This window comes from Anticarsia gemmatalis, chromosome 23 (assembly GCF_050436995.1).
Source record: "Anticarsia gemmatalis isolate Benzon Research Colony breed Stoneville strain chromosome 23, ilAntGemm2 primary, whole genome shotgun sequence".
Taxonomy (NCBI): Eukaryota; Metazoa; Arthropoda; class Insecta; order Lepidoptera; family Erebidae; genus Anticarsia; species Anticarsia gemmatalis.
Window position 1 is genome coordinate 4,777,010 of NC_134767.1, and position 17,580 is coordinate 4,794,589.

The window sequence follows — 17,580 nt, forward strand, 5'->3', positions numbered from 1 at the left end:
TGCCATCTATTGGTTGGTGTGACAACAGGTATCGATACGGCCGACGCCGCGTTCACTATGCGAATGTTGTGAAATGGATTGCAGCGCCATCTATGGTCTCTATAGGGAAACGCAGGTTCAAACGATTTCTACGTATTTTTTTCAATTTTCTAAAAATCTATGAAATTTTATGCGATAAAAAGTATCCTATAAGTTGCTCCACTACTTATTCTATGCATATACCAAATTTCAGTGCATTCTAATCGGTAGTTTTTACGTAGCAGCGTAACATACAGACAGGAAAAAATCTGACCTTGACCTCTCTACAGATTTATTATAAGTATAGACGACACCCACTAGAGGCGCTGATCAGATTTTCATACAAAATTTCTCGATGACAGTTCGGTTTTCGATAGTCGATAGTTGTAAAGAATCGAGGTACTGAATCCATTAACGATTAGTGTTAAATATGTCAGTTATTTTGTTTGGACGTAAAGGATTCAATTATAGCGACACAAAAATATTTTTTACCCTTCGACGTACGTCGTTTAACAAACCTTTGCTTAGAATTTGAGGAATGCATTGCTTACAAAGCACAAAACCTTCAGTATCCAGAAAGAATTTCCCAATTTGGCAATAACAGAATCACGGGAATTTTCAGTAATCCCTCATTTACTAAATTCTTTGAATTTAAATCAACAGTTGTAACTAATGTATTCTTTTGTTACATTTCTTCTTTTAAATACAACTTTGTTAGTAGGTTTTTGCTTGAACAGTTTTACAAAAGTTTCCTTTTCGTTAATCACGGAAAATGATTTACCTTATAGAGATTTTTCTCCATAAGGTAAATCTTTTTCTGTGATTAACATAACTAGCTAGTATACGTATTCACTGATTTAGACCAAAATAGATTTTTCTAGTTAGCCATTATTATAAAGTTATACATTTAAATCTCGACTGGGAACGGCTGGCGTTTCCAATCGAATATTGAAATCGTCTCATCTATTGGGAAAAAATAATGGACAATCGATTGAAATGTCTTGTCAGTGGCATTATCTTATAAGCTGTAAAGGAGGTGTGCACTCGCGAAAAGCGTATTCATCATATAAGTGTAACTCATATACCTCTTAAAGGTAGGTCTAGGTATAGGCATGATTTACTGAACCACATAAACATGTTGAAACCTCAAACCTTTCGATTCTTAGTCTAATAGGAACAGAAACATTTGCAGAACATTTGCGCAACGTCGATTCGTTACCATCACAGTGATCGGATTTCCATACAGTGTGTGGCAATGCTCTGTAAGACAAGGCCTCACATGGTTTGTATCGAGTAATAAATCTTTATGCACGTTAGATTTAGAACCCATCTTATTTTTATTTCATGTGTGTATTAATCTAGTTTTGTTGCTGATAGTTTGTTTGCATCCGTGTTTGAAAAAAAAACCATTATAGTCCTTTACTTAAATATAGAGTCGTTTTGGAAGTCCTAACGATAGATATTTGTTAGCCGATAGAGATTTGGAAAATATAAAATTCCGTATTTAATGAAAATCTTTTTAATGCTTACTTTTAAAAATGAACTTAACGATTGTGCTTTGATATAATTGACATCCTATAGTTTTTCTTCACCAGAGGTCGTTTCATCGCTTAAGTCTCAACGGTTCATGTCTATTACAAGTATTTCCCCACCCATACGCCCGCCAACGCAAAGCCAATCCAATATCCCTTCCATACAAGGCTCGTCTACCGTTTCAATTAAAATGTACCGCTAAACACCAAATCTTGAAGCAGAACAAATACAGTACCATATGAAACACTAAAAATTCAGTGTGAAAGCTTTGAATCGTTGCCGCTGCTATAAAGCGCGGTGGTGTCCGGCCCCTCTAATTACGGTCATTTGGCCATAAATACTGGCCATCGATCATAAAGGCCATAACTCGTGCTCGTAAACCTGATAGGGATATGTACTGTACATGCAAATCTTCAGTCATCCTAGCGAAGGGTTCACCTTACTTTTGGCACAGTTTTTCTCCTTTGGTGTGATGATGTTGAATTTATGTCTCTATAGCGATTGTAGATATATTTATTAAATCTTCGAAGGATTTTATGAAACGGCTATGCTTTTAGGTCATCACATCTTGTCGTACGTTGCATACGTACTCTACTGCGCTACCTAGTCTTCTTTAGTCGAGAATATACTTGTAGTCAAACAGAAGGGTGTATTTTCTCTTATTATTTCCTATGATGATAAAAATAAGCAATTGACACAGGTTTTATCGGAGAATACAAATATAATGAACTTCATAAGCACTAATTGTACTATTTTAGGAGGAAGATTAACGCGAACACGCATTTCATCCTGAAAACCTAATGTTTCGGCACAGCGTATATTCGCCGTAGTCGCATGCTGTTCCAAACTTATGATTTTTTAGAACTCAAATTATTACTAAGTTAAATTTCCGGTATCAAGCAAGAGTACAGCTTCCTTTTATATGACAAAACAGTTTTATTAATAGATAACAAAAAAGTCTCAAGATTTAAAGCCTCAAATGATTTATGCGGTTGATTTGGTTATTTTATGAGGGATTATCATAAGCCGCCGATCAGTGGCTTGATCACAACAATTAGTATTGATCCGAAACAGTCGCCTCCGCAATAAATGTGTAATACAAAAAATATGTTATAAATGTATTGAGTTGCTTTAAATTTAATTATTTTAAATGTCGTAGTTTATACTTTTTAGAGTGATCTTGTATTACAGCAACAGTAGGCTTTGGGCGATGTTTACTAGTTCTTTGCTAATGCGTGTTTTCAAACATTCGGAGTAATCGTTTTCGAAATTTTTAGCTGTAATAGAGTACGAAGAAGCCCTGTACATGGTTAATCAGAACAAGAGGATAATACGTAGGCAGTTGTCAATTTTTTAAATCAAAGTACGTACAATACATCATACATACAAAATAATCACCCATTGGAATATATTTTTTTAGATAGCGCAATTAAATACAAATTACTGCTTTACTTAATTACTTCCTTACTAATACACCGAAGCACATAAATTTAATATATGTAAAATTATAAATGAAATGGTGTGCCGTCAATTTAATACAGCCCTAAGCCTAAGCATAGACAATAAAAGGCACAACTCAAAAGCGATTCATTTGTTTACCATTTAGTATCCCGGGTCATTACCGATGGTAAAACTTTCGTGTTAAACCACAGTTAAGATTAACGAACGTTCGGAAACGGGTTGTAATCATTTTAATTTTAATTAAAAGTGGAAGCTAAACCGGCCGGTAAAACTTTAAAAATATGCTTCTGTAGTGATCAACAATTATTTTAGAAAAAGCGTATCATATTTTTATAATCGCTACACGGTATAATCGAGCATTTATCTCGAGTTTTCGCTATTCGTAACAGGTGTAATAACGGTAAATATTTGTTAGAAAAAATATCGTAAAAGCTAGCGTGTGTTCCCACACTAGTGGTTTGAATTGCTCAAATTAGTGGTAGTGTAGGATTTTGATATGTTTCACGTTTATGTTTAATGTTCTTACGTTTGAAGCAATTTGATGCTTGTACCAGTGGTGTTTGTATTTTATTGTTATGTACTGCGTGTAACATCACCGGTGAACACGTACCGTTCAAATAACACTTTGTTCTTTGATTGTTCTTATTTTTAAACATTGTAACGTAATTTATTTTTTACAAATGATTATTGTTCAGTTTCAGATGAGCCAGCTTTTAGAATATTATTTATATACAATTATATCTATAGCAACTTTTGTCACCCTGAAGATGTATTTCTTTTTTGGTATTATTAAAATGGATTTCCCTTTCGTCATCCTTAAAATAAAGTCTTGATAGCTTGAACCGAGGTTTTAACCTTTACCCAGAATTTAGGTTCATAGTAGTTCAAATAATTCAAGATCAGACCAATTAAAAAATCCTCAAATTAAAAGTGTAGGCAGCATGCACGTCGTTCTAATCAGTCAGAATGCTAAAATTCTTAATTATATCTGCAACCGCAAACAATTAATGCACCTCAATAATATTGACAGCGAAGTAACAAATAACACATCGAGATCTTTATTACTGTGATTCATTGAGGGATTGAAGGAAAACCGAATAAGAAATATGTTTATGATAAAAAATTGCCAAGGATTCGAGGAAATGTTTCTTTAAATGAAATAATTTTCGTTTTTAACCTTTATTTGATGATTGAAATGTCTTTGATCGATTGTAGGTGTATAGGTCAGATTTATAAGGGACATCTTAAATGGTACAGGACAAATTATATTCTTAGTAATGTCCGTTCAATCTGGCGGAATTACCGAGCAAATCAATGTCTATATCCTATAATATTCGAAAATTGTGTACAATTAAGATCTAAAGACCCTTCTTCATACTAAGAAAGAGAGTTACCTTTTACGTAATACTTTGCTATTAGGGTTAGATAGGATATAGAAAATGGAACGTTACACCCTCGGCTTCGCAGATAGCTAGCGTATAGAACCTTCCAGACGCCGTCTTGTATCAGTCGCGATTTATTCAAATGATTCCACGAACCTATTCTACATTAGGTACAAACAAAGTTATAAAATGTATTTTGAGATGAAAATAATTGACTATCATCCTAAATACGGTCTGCAATCCAAGGTGCCTTCGCCGATATTGTTTTAACCTTTAAGAACGAAGGTTGGGCTAATTGTCTAACGATCCAATCAAACGATTTTTCACAGAGAAATCGTTATTGTTTATACATACACCTTTGATTCAAATGTAGTGTTAATTGAGGTTATTGCACTGACGTAATGACTGTAGCGTAGTTTGGTAGACTATATTATTTTTGGGTTTTTTTCTGATGTCTGGTTCAAAAATAAAGTTTCAATTGCGATGTTTAACAGTTTAGTGCAATTAGCACGAATTAATAACTTATCTACATGACATCAAATAAGTATAATTTTTAATATTGATCAGAAAAATATTGTTTAGCAAGTATCGAAGTCTAAGTTCACCGGATGATAGTGACTTAATTATAGAAAATTAAGGGTTACTTGATACCTATTTGAAAGTCAAAGTAGGTATCCATAAAGTCCTACGTAAACGTGACTTTCATCTCAAAAATAAAAGAGCAAGAAGAGAAGTAAAGCCTGTTATATAATTTGCGTTAATTATTTATTACAAGTCTCCATTATGTAATGTGAAAGAAAGATAAATGCACTTAAATAATCAGTGCAAAGTTAAATGAGCACTTTCAATAGGCATGAAATATTATTTAGAATGTCCATGCAACCGAGTCTTGCAATTATCTCGGCATAAATTGTTACTTTATATAATAGATCTCATAAATTTACCGTTTACAATTCAATTTCCAAAGCAATTTTTAATTTAATTAATTGAACTTCCCAAAACGTTTCAGATATTTTTCCCACGTAATTAACATGTTTCGCCATTTTAAACATTTCTAAATGCTCGTGAAAGCATAGTTTTTTCACAATCGTCGGGACAATCAATTTTATATACAAATGATGATTTATAACTAAGAAACATTATAATAAAAAACTTTTAGAAAGTAAAAAATGTGGTCAAGTTTTTATACCACAGGAAAATAAATCGAAAATATGAGTAAAAGGCCACGCTATTATTTATTCAATCAACATATAAAACAGCAATATATAACCATAAAATAATCTGAAGAAACGCAAAAATATAATTACAAGACGAATGTTTTACATAATTCACAATCGGTGCGATGAGATCACTGTCGTATCGATACGATTCTCGATTATATATCGATGGAGTGAGTATCGAGTCGAACGTGACGATTGAGCACGTTGATTAGTAGTCAATTAAGTGTTCCCATAACACCGCCAATAAAAGTATTCGGTGATTTGGAAGTATTTTGTTGTAATCAATTTTTTGATGTCGGCGTCCGTTTGTGGAAGAACAAATGGTTGTTTTATTGGCGTACCGAATTTAGTGAGGTCGGTGTCGAATACGCTTACCGGACTTCGCTCTAGAGTACAGCAACTTGCGTCTAAAACGCTTACCCACGAAAATGGTACTAGTTACTCGTACATTTTGGGATAATCTTTCTTTTAGGGCTTAGGTAGAGTTAGTTTTTATGAAGCTAGACAATAAGCTTTTGCTTTTTAGTGAATTGTTTTCTAAATTTTTTTACTAAAAGAAACTAAATTTATCTTTAAAAATCACAATACAAAATCATCATTTCAACTAGGTATATCTGTAAAAGAACACATTTGCAAACATCGAAACCAAACTAAACAAAACTAATTTGTGCCATCATAAATATTCAAGACCTACTTTCCCGATAAGATCAAAAAGGCAACGATTTTCCTAAACCAATTAGCAGTGAAACCTTCAATCACAATCAAGTTTAATCTGCATACGGAACCCCGGTAAGGTTCCAATCACGCGGACCGCACCGTGTCGAAAGGCCATCTCAAGAAGCCGAAAGCCGGTGCCGGTAAAATTTTATAGTTTATAATTACTAGTGATTGCCGGCGTGACCTGTGATCCGCCAGATCGACTGTTGATTTACATTTTTTTGCCCCCAAACGTTTGCTAAAGGGTTAACATTTTTGAGAGATTTCTCGGATTTTTGTGTTCGATTTTTTATCTAGGACATGGGATAGTTTTGCTTGCTGTTTATCAATTCCAAACGTTTCAGAATACCTTTTAAACACTGCTAACATTTCCGAATAAATAAAGGAAAAATAATATACCTAATTCCACTGATACGTTAACCGTTTCCTTGCACTACAAATCTAAACAAGGTATATGCTGTCATTAAGAAAATATACTCTTGTGCTAAATAAATCCTTTACAAACTTACCTTAGTCTTACTCCCGCCGATAGAGCCAGGTCTAATCGACCCCGTCTCGTAGAACCTCGTGAGGATCTTGGAGACGCATCCATGGGAGACGAGCAGTTGCCTGCTGATGTCACAAGGCCGGACCCCCATGATGGCCAGCTCCACTATTCTCTTGCGGACCACGTCGGGGAGGGGACGCCCGTTCACGAACACTCCCCCCAGTTGGTTGACGCCGGCTTGGCCTGGAAAATATGAGTATTTGTTATTTGACATCGTATTTAAAGACATCTTATCCTCTTTTTCCTCTGTATGTGCGATGTACTTAGAGCGGTAAGGTTGACGTAGGTAGAGCTGCTTGCTCTATTAAAATAAAAAAATGGAGTATTGTACATAAAAACGTAGTATAATGTTATTTTGTATCTAACGCCTGTTGTATGTATGTACTTAAACCAAGACCTAAAAAATTGAACGTCTTTATTTACCCGCTCCGTTTATCTAAAAATCCTGCTTAATATTAAAGGCAAATCTTGCATATCTGACAAACATCAGCGCAAAAGGTATCTATAAATAGCACCCGAAAATCAAACGGCGAAACGATCATCAACGGTCTATGGGAAAAATCCTTTTGTTTTGATGTCGCCGGCGTTCAACACTCGCAAGATTTCAGTAGTCATTGAAATCTTAATGCTTGTAATAAACGTGAAGCCTCACTAATGGAACTTTGACAGCCACGGTAGTAATATGACACGCACGATAAGTGCTCATTACACGCTTGTATGAGAGAAAAATAATAGCTGACATGATAAACATATTTTGTTTTGTTGAAGACATATACTAATAACAATGAGAATTTATATTTAACAGAAAAACGTTTTCTTATTTTTTTATAATTAAAGAACATTATTATTTTCTGTCTGAACAATTTCGATAGCCAAGTGATTTCTCGGAAGAGGGGATTAGTTTTTCGTCTCAACAACTTAAAAATTTTGTCAATAGAAAAATGCACTTAAGTTTATAAGAATGAGTATTGAAGTAGATATGTGTCAGCTTAATATTATTAATTACAAGATAGTTTCTTGTGTCTAAAAGAAACCGCAGAATCTTCCATTTTGTTCAACTCAAACCATAACTTCATAATTACCAAACAAAAGTTACCATGCCCATAAATTGTTACAAACAAATAACGCAAAATGAAGCCATCAACTTGCAGTTAATCAGAAACAAACGTTTATATCTCAATTACGAGAACTTCCACCTGTCTTTCGACCTAATATTTATTTGATTGCCAAATTCATGTCACTCGAGCACTCCCCTAAAGACCGCTGCCCCTTAAGGCGCCATTTTGAAAAAAAAAAGCACCTTAGATATAAGATGTTGTCGTTGAAATTTATCGTCTATGTCGTTAATTAAAGAATAATGAGATGTGTTATCTATTTTTGTGTAATTATTAGATGTATAAAATGTCCTAATAGTTTTTGATGCGATAAAAAACTAAAGTTTTTCGAGCGTGTTTGTTTTATGACGGTTATTGGTTTTAATTTTACAATAATTTTGATCTTATCATACGTTTTTAATAATTAAGAGACATTAAAATTTTATTATGCACGTTCTTAGTGCTTTGCAAACTGTAAATCCTCTAAATTATCATTAAAAGTGTAAAGATTTGACTCTCTAATCTCTTTATTTTTATCAGAAGTATTATTTGATGGGATTGGAATGAGATATTGAGGAAGTTGGTACCGTATCATATTTCCACACCCATATGTTTCACAGTCATTTATCATCGAAGTATCCAATAATCTCTAGGAAATGGCTATCACTCAGTTATGCTATGATGAGCACGTTACCATATAAGGCAACTAATATGGAGATATAGTTTCACTACACATAAATAACAGATGCACGTTTGCGAAAACGTCTTCACACATCCATATCCGTCCGTAATCCGATTATAATAATGAAATCACACACTAATTCAGTAATAAAAACAACTTCCCGAACCATACATCACTAATGAGAAAAATCAATCACGTTTATACCAATCCCATTCTAGGCAACCGATTTAAATCCTGGCACCGACGTAACCGCTACTCTTGACTGACCATTATAAAGTAATAAAACAATTCGTCGGTGCCAAGCCGTTTACAATCTTAATGTACATAAAATTAGTGTTCTAATTTGTCTGCAGTAATTTGGGTTTATGACGTTTTGCTTTAAAGTGAGACACCGCACCCGCCTATACGCGATTTCACGGGTGTTGTCGCGTCGCCCGATCCACGGATGCAAATTACTTCCCTTGCTTTACGATTCCTCTTTCAGACGGCAACGTGTAATGATTATATCGGTTCAAGGGAAATTAGACTTTAGCGCTAACTATTAAACTTTAATTTTGTTCGGTAGGTAAAGCGTCATTAAAAGAAAAAAGTTGGAAAGTGGAGGTCTTCGCGATGGTCGATAGATGTCCGATGTTCTGCGAAACGGTTGGTTCTTGCTTCTAATCTCGTGTACACTGATTACTTGGCAATTGAAGGTGTTCGATACAAGAATTATTTAAAAGAAAAATTTCCTTTAGAAGAACTCAACATAGAAATCGTTAAGTCAATTTCTCAGCTTGCATTCTTGTCTAATTACTACATTTCGTTATTAAATTTACGATGTTATTTGGAATAACTTATTGCCACAACGTTTAATTTCTGATGCTTACTGGTTAATACAGCAAGCACGGCATCATTTAACTCATTATGATCGTATGGTGTTAAAATAGTTGTTAGTATCATAAAGTTTCAAAGCGTTACTCCGACATTTCTCTGTTTCACAGTCGGTGAGGTCTTGACGCACAAGAGAGTAAAAGTCTAAAAAAACATGCGCAGATAAAATCTCATTTAGTAAAGCGATCGTAAACATGTAAAAAGCGAAGCACACAGAGCGGAAAAACTGCTGATTTACCGATGACAAGAAAACTTTGACTGGTTTTTCTTTGAATTTAAGAGTTTCATTAGACTTTTGTAACATATATTATTGAACATCAAGAAAATTCGTTATTATAGGAACTTAAAATAGTGCAACCTCTTTTGAAATAAACATATAATCTCTTCCATATATTCTGCAAGCAATTTAAATTGTGTTAATACTAGTGAAAGCTCATAACAGAAAACGCATTACTGTATCAAAACTAACTATGTAAGTACCTACTTGTTCATAGAGATAATAGGTACTCAGCTTAATATTAAGTAGGTATGAGCAAACGGGAGCAACCAACCAAACATTTTTAAAGAAGCTACAATCAAGTCTTTCGTTAAACTTTTCTCGCATTTCAAACGTAAGTTCAGGCAGTTTTGTACCTCCGTGTGCGTTCTCCCCAAGCACACAATACCGGTAGCTTTCATTTCTCGCCAATCGAGCGCAGAGTCGGCCCTCAGAGGCTCGCCCGCCAACATTAATTGTATACTTTACAGTTCTGTTTTATTGCCAGTAGCTGAAGCAACACTTCACGTGTGAAAATTGATATTAAGGTTTCGTTTGATGGATGGACTTTTAGTGCTGGGTTTAGGTAATAAAAGGAAATGTTACTTTTTGAAATCAAAATTTTAAGCCACAATAATAACTGAGATATGAAGGGACTGCGTTACAAACTTAAAGTAGCGATCCAAAGTTTGATATCAAAGAAGTTATCAAAGATGTGATAAATAATACCTATAATTGAAAGTGAGGGATTATATTTAAGTAAATAATTTTTGAATATAGATTTTTCCATATTTTACCTATGTCTAAATCCTTATATTAAGTACGGTACTCAGTTATGTTGATTGGTGATAGGACCATTTTGAAGAAAAGAGATAAACAACTAAGAAAATACGAAAAAGTTTCAAATTGGCAATAAAATATTTTGATTGAAGTACTCTCATTACGCGTTAGTAAGATAACTTTTTTCTATAATTCCAAGAAAGTTCAAAATATTCTTTATTATTCGTATCGAGTAGATATTTTACGCTTAAGAGTTCAAAAGATGAAGCAAATTCTGTCCTTATAATTAAGCTCAACATAAGAAAAGCGTAAAGACTAAAACAAATTATTTATGTTATTTTTGCAGTTGTAAATAAAGTACGGTATCCATATTTGAACATTGCCAGGTCTATAAAAGGGAAGGAACCGAAGAAATGGCTCTATTTATATCGAAGTTAGAAATAATATCGTAAATGCTAAAGTAGGTTTATTTGAAACGGTTTTAATCCTTCAATAACTGCTACAGATAATATTTCATGAAGAATGCCATTTTTCCGGCTTAGGCTGTACTTTTTTTACTGTAACTGTAACTATCGGCAGTAACTAAGAAAGTAAGGCTTACCGGCACAAGCTTGTATATAATTTCAAACATTAATCATGTATTTCTTAAAACTCTTGAGTTTAGCCAAAAGTGGCCCAAAAAACGTTTTTGAAAGTACGAATCAAATGCACCTACCTCAGACAGTATAAGTTCAGTGAGTAGACTGTCAATATAATTCGCGAGTGAGCAGCGAAGAAGCGATCATTGGCCACGTTAAACCGCGCCACAAAACTAGCGTAATGTAAATTTCGTGGAACACATTTAAGATACGAATTGCACGCGTCTCGGGATCGCTATAACCTTAATGCTCCCAGTTTTACAATCGGTGGGTTGTAAAACTTCGCAGTTTTTTTGTTCGTATATCGTCAATATATCGTCCAAGTTATTGCTGCTTTTACAACTTGTGACTGATTTTACAACACCGCCGATTGGCTCGCGTTAGGCACAGAAGCCACGATTTTTCGCGTCATACTTTTAGTGTTGATGGCTATTTAGATGTCAGTGCCTTTAAGATACGCGTTAAAACTTTGTTTAGGCTGTAAACCTTGTACGTTGGCGCCTTCGGTAATTGCCTCGTGACTTTGTAGTTCGGTGCCTAGAAATTTGTCGTTCATTTGACAGGATTAAGATCCGAGGATGAAATCATAGCCCAATTATTTGTAAAAGAGTTTAAGTTTTAGTACTTGTCGATGTTTTGCTAGCTTGAGTGCGATACTGCGATTTGCGATAGTTTCTTTTACTTTTTTTTTCTTGGATGAAATATTGTAGTCTTACCACTTCTTAACCAAACGAAAACCGTTCAAAACAAAAACAGCCAAAAAGGCTTACCTACTGTTACCTCTTTGCCGCAGATAGACACCTATGTATTTACGTCCAAAATTAAAAAAGCTATATTCTGACAACCACGGTAACAACAAAGCCTGCCTGATTTTTGAAGTATTTACAATCATATTTATAAGTAACAATTATAGAAAAATTCAGTATATTTGGTGCAATTATAGCACTCGATCATGGACCGCTGTCGTTGCGAGGAATACGCGGCAGCTGTGAAAAAATTAAGGTTCTACACCGTCGGCACCCTGCGACCAGACATCATTGATAATTACGACAGTAAGTAGTGTTTAATGACTGTGTTTGTGGTCATTCTGATGTATTATTTAAGTTTGCTAAAAGCGCGCACAGTTTTTCTCATTAACGTATTAATGTGGTACTAAAAAGTGAGTTATATCGGTACACTTGGACTTACCTTACCGAAAAACGTGAAATGACTTTTTTCGGTAAGGCAAGTCATAGTATACACTAAACTGCAGTATGTTGTATTGACTGTAAGGCGGATTGAGAGGTTCTTTATTAATATTCGACTGAAAAGTTACGAAAGTTCATCGTCTGTTAAATAAAGCGAGCATCTTATTTTAATATCTCTGTTGCTGCTGTAAAAAATGTTGTGAAATATTTTGTAGCAGCTACGGGACAATTTAACCACTAAATTGATTAAACCACACACACAAAACAAAACCCGTCGAATTGAGAACTTCCTACTTATTTTAAAGTCGGTTAACAGTATGACCCGTATTAACACCTAACTCTTTTCTAGGATCCAATTTCGTGACTGGGTGGATAAAGAACGGTATCAGTCACGACGACAAAAGATTCTTGAAGCCTAAGGCGTGGCAGCGAGGCCTTATTCGCGAGGAACCCGAGAGCGCCAAGCGAAGGAAGAAGATCGAAGAGATGTGGTGTCGTTTCATGACGCCGTACAAACTAACCGTTTATGATACCTCTGATGATACCCCGTAATGTACTGGAAACACCGCGGAACTTACATATTTTTTATAGTAGAAGTTATAGAGATGTAGGATAGACACCATTGACTTTTAATATGAATATAATACATTGGGATCCTCAAGCAACCATCACCCCGTGGACGCGTGGTATGGTTTTTAATTTATTTCCAGCCCGTACCGTTTCACTTCAGGACGAGAGCCTACTTTTCTACATAAATTATTATATTGAATTTTATAATACAATAACAAACAAAATAAACTATTATTTGCTTTTAACTTTTATTTGACAGTTTTGATGTTTTTAGAAAATTAAAGGTGGCTAAACTGAAACCGATTTGTTTTTAAATTCAAGTCGTTTACTGATTCAAGAAAAGCGTACTATAACTCGATAATAAAGTCATATTATCAAAGGAATATTTGCCGATTTACAGACTGTCAGTAACAGTCGAACAGATACCTATTACATAACTATTTACAATCAAACTTACATTTAATCCTCATACGTATACCGTTAATACCTCGATAAACATCTTTATGGGCGAGCAGACAAGTTTGAAGCAATAATTAATGAACAATAATAAAAGGAAATAAACTTTATGATATAAAATTGTAACACAGTTGTAAACATCGAACTAGAAAATCGAATCTGATGTTTAGATTCATTTGATATAGACCGGGCAGTTAAGGTAAGACTTAGTATGGATGGGACCTTTAGTAACAAATGAAAATACTTTTAGTGACGTTTGGTTCCAAGAAACAAACCATTTTTTTAAAAGTAACTACACCTAATATAAGATTTTGATTTGCAATAATGGTTTGTAAAGTCATAGAACATTATGTTCTAATATCAATGCGTAGTTTCAGTTTCCTATTATATGGTGGTTGTGTTTGATATTTGAATGTTACTCTAGTAAAAATAAATAAAAATAAATTATTTATTTTATAATAAAAACAGTCGATTTCACCGCTTCAAGTGATGTGTTTGGCGCTACAATATCTACCTACAAATAAATTGGATTAATTAGTGTCCCGTGTTTTATAATTATGCCAAAATTATGCGTACAACACTATAAATAGTAAAACCTGTCCATCTTCATAAAATTTGAATAATTAAAGCCTCATTTGTATAAATCCTTGACATCTCATTAGACATGCTTCATTCCAGAACGAAGATTCAAAGAAATTATTCGTATTATAATTTATACACGTGCCAACTTCATCATTTTGTGTGCATTTTTTGTGCAATAGCTGATTATAATGAGTCAAACTTCAAAATGGTTTCCAATCTCGTTATAAGTTTTGTGACTATGATAATTGATTGTATGTTCTTGAATGTAAATAAGATAATTGAAAACATGACCTTCATTTTGTCCCAAGTTGAATTTTATTGTAAATTATTAAGTACGTATTTCGAATTACTTCATGGGTGGTTTCGTTTTACATTCAAATTACTTGTCATAATAATGTCCGCTAAACGCATTTCGGTTATTACAAAATAATTGAATATTAAATAATAATTATCTGTAAAGTTCAGATTGTTTGATGTATACGCTATTTGATTTATTTGAATGTTAATAAAATCAATCAAAAGCATAATTATTTAATATTACATATTCTATAAATCAGCATTTATTAATAATTATTTTGTAATAAACTATTCGTATTACTTCCCCAATGCGTTTTAAATTGATATGGAAACTTAAATAAACCTAAAAATGTCAGAAATAATTATTAAACGACTAATTTCTGTCGAATTAATTGTAAATTAAAAATGCAATGCATATACCCATGACTCTAGAGGTAGGTAGAAACTAGTTATACAATCCGCGTTGGAACTAAACTCAAAATTGCAGCATACAATTAAAAACCGAATCAGTACAAATACAGAAATATTTGAAATAAATTTATAATTTACAATTGAAGAGCGGGACCTCTAAGCACCGATATATCTTTTACTTTAAACAAGGGTTCTATCTAAGATTTACTGTAAAAGTTGTACGAGGTAAAGAATTATATTTTTTTAAATGTACCAAAAACATGACAATCCTATTTCGTGGCACACGATCGTTTATAAAATGTCGTTTAACACAAGGCGTATCCACAGTGTGCCATCCTTTCACCGGACCGCCCATGCCTCTGCCTGCCCAATAAGTTAATGTGGCGTCAATCTAGTCGACTTGTCGCGTTTCGACGTCCACCGGCGTCTGACGCCGACAGATCGACGATGATAACGAATAGGTGTCGCACTCGATGTGTTCAATTGATATCGATAATTTGATTAAGATGTACGCACGAAAATCCATCATGCGATTTGTCGGTTACTCATTACTGAATGCAGTTTGATAACCCACAATTTTTGGACTGTATAAGTGGTGTAGTGGTTAAGGTCACCACGCCGATACCATTGCGGGTTCGATTCCCACACGGAACAATTATTTGTGCGATCCACAGTTAAAAAAACTTACGAAACAAGTAATTCTATTATGTATTAATAAATACAAAGCTAAATATGGTTTCCCTCGGGAATTATTATCTACAGGCGGTAGAGATGATTATAATGTTATAAGTACATGAAAAGCAAAAGATAACAGTATGAAAAAGAATAAACTTCTGCTTAGACTTGTATTTCTGTTACTATGAAATCTATCCATGTTAGAAAAAGTATGGTATACAATGTCAGTGAAGCTTTCCATTGTCAAAGAACATATAATAAAACTAATAACCTAAACAAAATTGACTAATCTATACTAATAAATTTAACCCATTACTGTCCCACTGCTGGGCAAGGGTCTCCTCCCGTAATGAGGGAGGGGTTAGGCCTTGAGTCCACCACGCTGGCCAAGTGCGGGTTGGGGACTTTGCAAGCCCTCAATAAATGTATCAAACAAATTTTTAGGCATGCACGGTTTCCTCACGATGTTTTCCTTCACCGTTGGAGCACGTGACAATTATTTCTAATACACACATAACTTCGAAAAGTCATTGGTGTGTTGCCTCGGGTTCGAACCTGCGACCACTTGCGTAGGAGGTGTCAACTTATCTAAATTAACTACTATTACATAATACTATTAAATAACATTAAATCTATACTATAATATTATAAAGCTGAAGAGTTTGTTTGTTTGTTTGAACGCGCTAATCTCAGGAACTACGGGTCCGATTTGAAAAATTATTTCTGTGTTAGATAGCCTATTTATCGAGGAAGGCTATAGGCTATATATCATCACGCTACGGCCCATAGGAGCAGAGCAGGAGTAAAAAATGTTTAAAAAACGGGGAAAATTTTGAGCCATTCTCTCTTATGGGACGCAAGCGAAGTTGCGCGGGTCAGCTAGTACATTTATAAAATTATCTGAAAGTTATAAAATGTCTTTCATCTTGAGAGTAAAATTTACAAGTTTATTATATTCACTAATCCTACAACTTTGTATCAAACGATTACTGGTTTTTAATACTTTGCGTTAACTTCACGTAACTTATAAGTCTAGTCGTATATTAAAGGATTACTTTTGCATAAAATCCTTCGATAACTTGCGTTACTTACTAATTTTATCATCATATTACAATTTTATTCTAACCTCATATTTTTTTTCTTAATAGTAATTCCATATTGCAAAAGTAAGAATAAGGTACTACTAATTATCTGTTATATTGTAGATGAAATTATAGTTTATTCTAATTCTTTCAAATACAAATTCACGATAGATACAATTATAATTGCAAAAGGGTAATAAAACAATCGGAGACGAAACGTATAAACGAATTTTATGCGCTTGTTTGACTGGCACTTATAAATAATTAAAATAGATTCTAAATTAAATTAAAAACGGTACTTGTATACATTATGCACATTGACATAATAAATTAACATGTAACCGCGCGCCTAATAACTTGGTCCGAAATATTTCCAATCACATTTTCCGTAGAAACAACTTTGTCAAAATTATAACACGATTTTTTTTCTATTTCCAATAACTTTCCAACAATATATTGTATGACTGTTAATTAGAGAACTATTACACGATATTAAACGTTGTTTATATTCAAATTAGAAGCCGGAAACTTCGTGTGGGATCTTCAACAAAATACAAATCATTCTTATATGCTCTGATATCATCACGTTTAGTAGAAATTATTGCTGTATATGAGATATGTATCATGAAAATGATATTTTATTGCTAATAATCAGTGACGTTGATTGTTTAGAGTGTCTTATTGCGGGGGAATAAGGTTGAGATTGTGTTATAGAAGCGTGGGTGACATTGTGAACGGTCAATTCGGTGCGAGCAGATGTTAATAAGGAACTAATGTGAGCGGAGCATGTATAATGTATTAGAGTGGAGTGAGTGTTGATGCGGGTGGGCCGACTCGATACGGATCCGATTTTATCTCGATACGAGATTTGACTCTCGATTTTCTTAATTACCGTTAATGGTTGACGACGGTAGTAAGGTACCAGGGTTCATATGTTCGGCGTCTCTTTGAGACTGTCCTGTTGCTGATCACTACTGACGAGTTGGTTATTGCGCACTCAGTCTTAGCGCTTACTGAATTAGTAGGTGTATATTCTGTGTATAATGTACATAAACGGTATAGATTTTGAATACAGATTTTTATTTGAATTTAAACTCGCAAATAATTTAGGTTTCGTAC

At 34.0% G+C, this 17,580-nt stretch overlaps 2 protein-coding genes across 2 annotated transcripts in view; one reads left to right on the forward strand and one right to left on the reverse strand.

The window, feature by feature from the left end:
* The window catches only part of LOC142983090 (uncharacterized), a 53,218-nt gene that overhangs the window by 15,333 nt on the left and 20,305 nt on the right, over nt 1-17,580 (reverse strand). Inside the window, exon 3 of the mRNA XM_076129916.1 lies at nt 6,841-7,061. Coding sequence (XP_075986031.1) covers nt 6,841-7,061 — 221 coding nt within the window. The remainder of the gene's footprint in view (nt 1-6,840; nt 7,062-17,580) is intronic.
* LOC142983216 (uncharacterized) lies at nt 12,052-13,203 on the forward strand. The gene is made up of 2 exons (XM_076130115.1): nt 12,052-12,253; nt 12,738-13,203. The coding sequence occupies exons 1-2, from the start codon at nt 12,154-12,156 to the stop codon at nt 12,938-12,940; spliced, it is 303 nt and encodes a 100-aa protein (XP_075986230.1). The 5' UTR covers nt 12,052-12,153; the 3' UTR covers nt 12,941-13,203.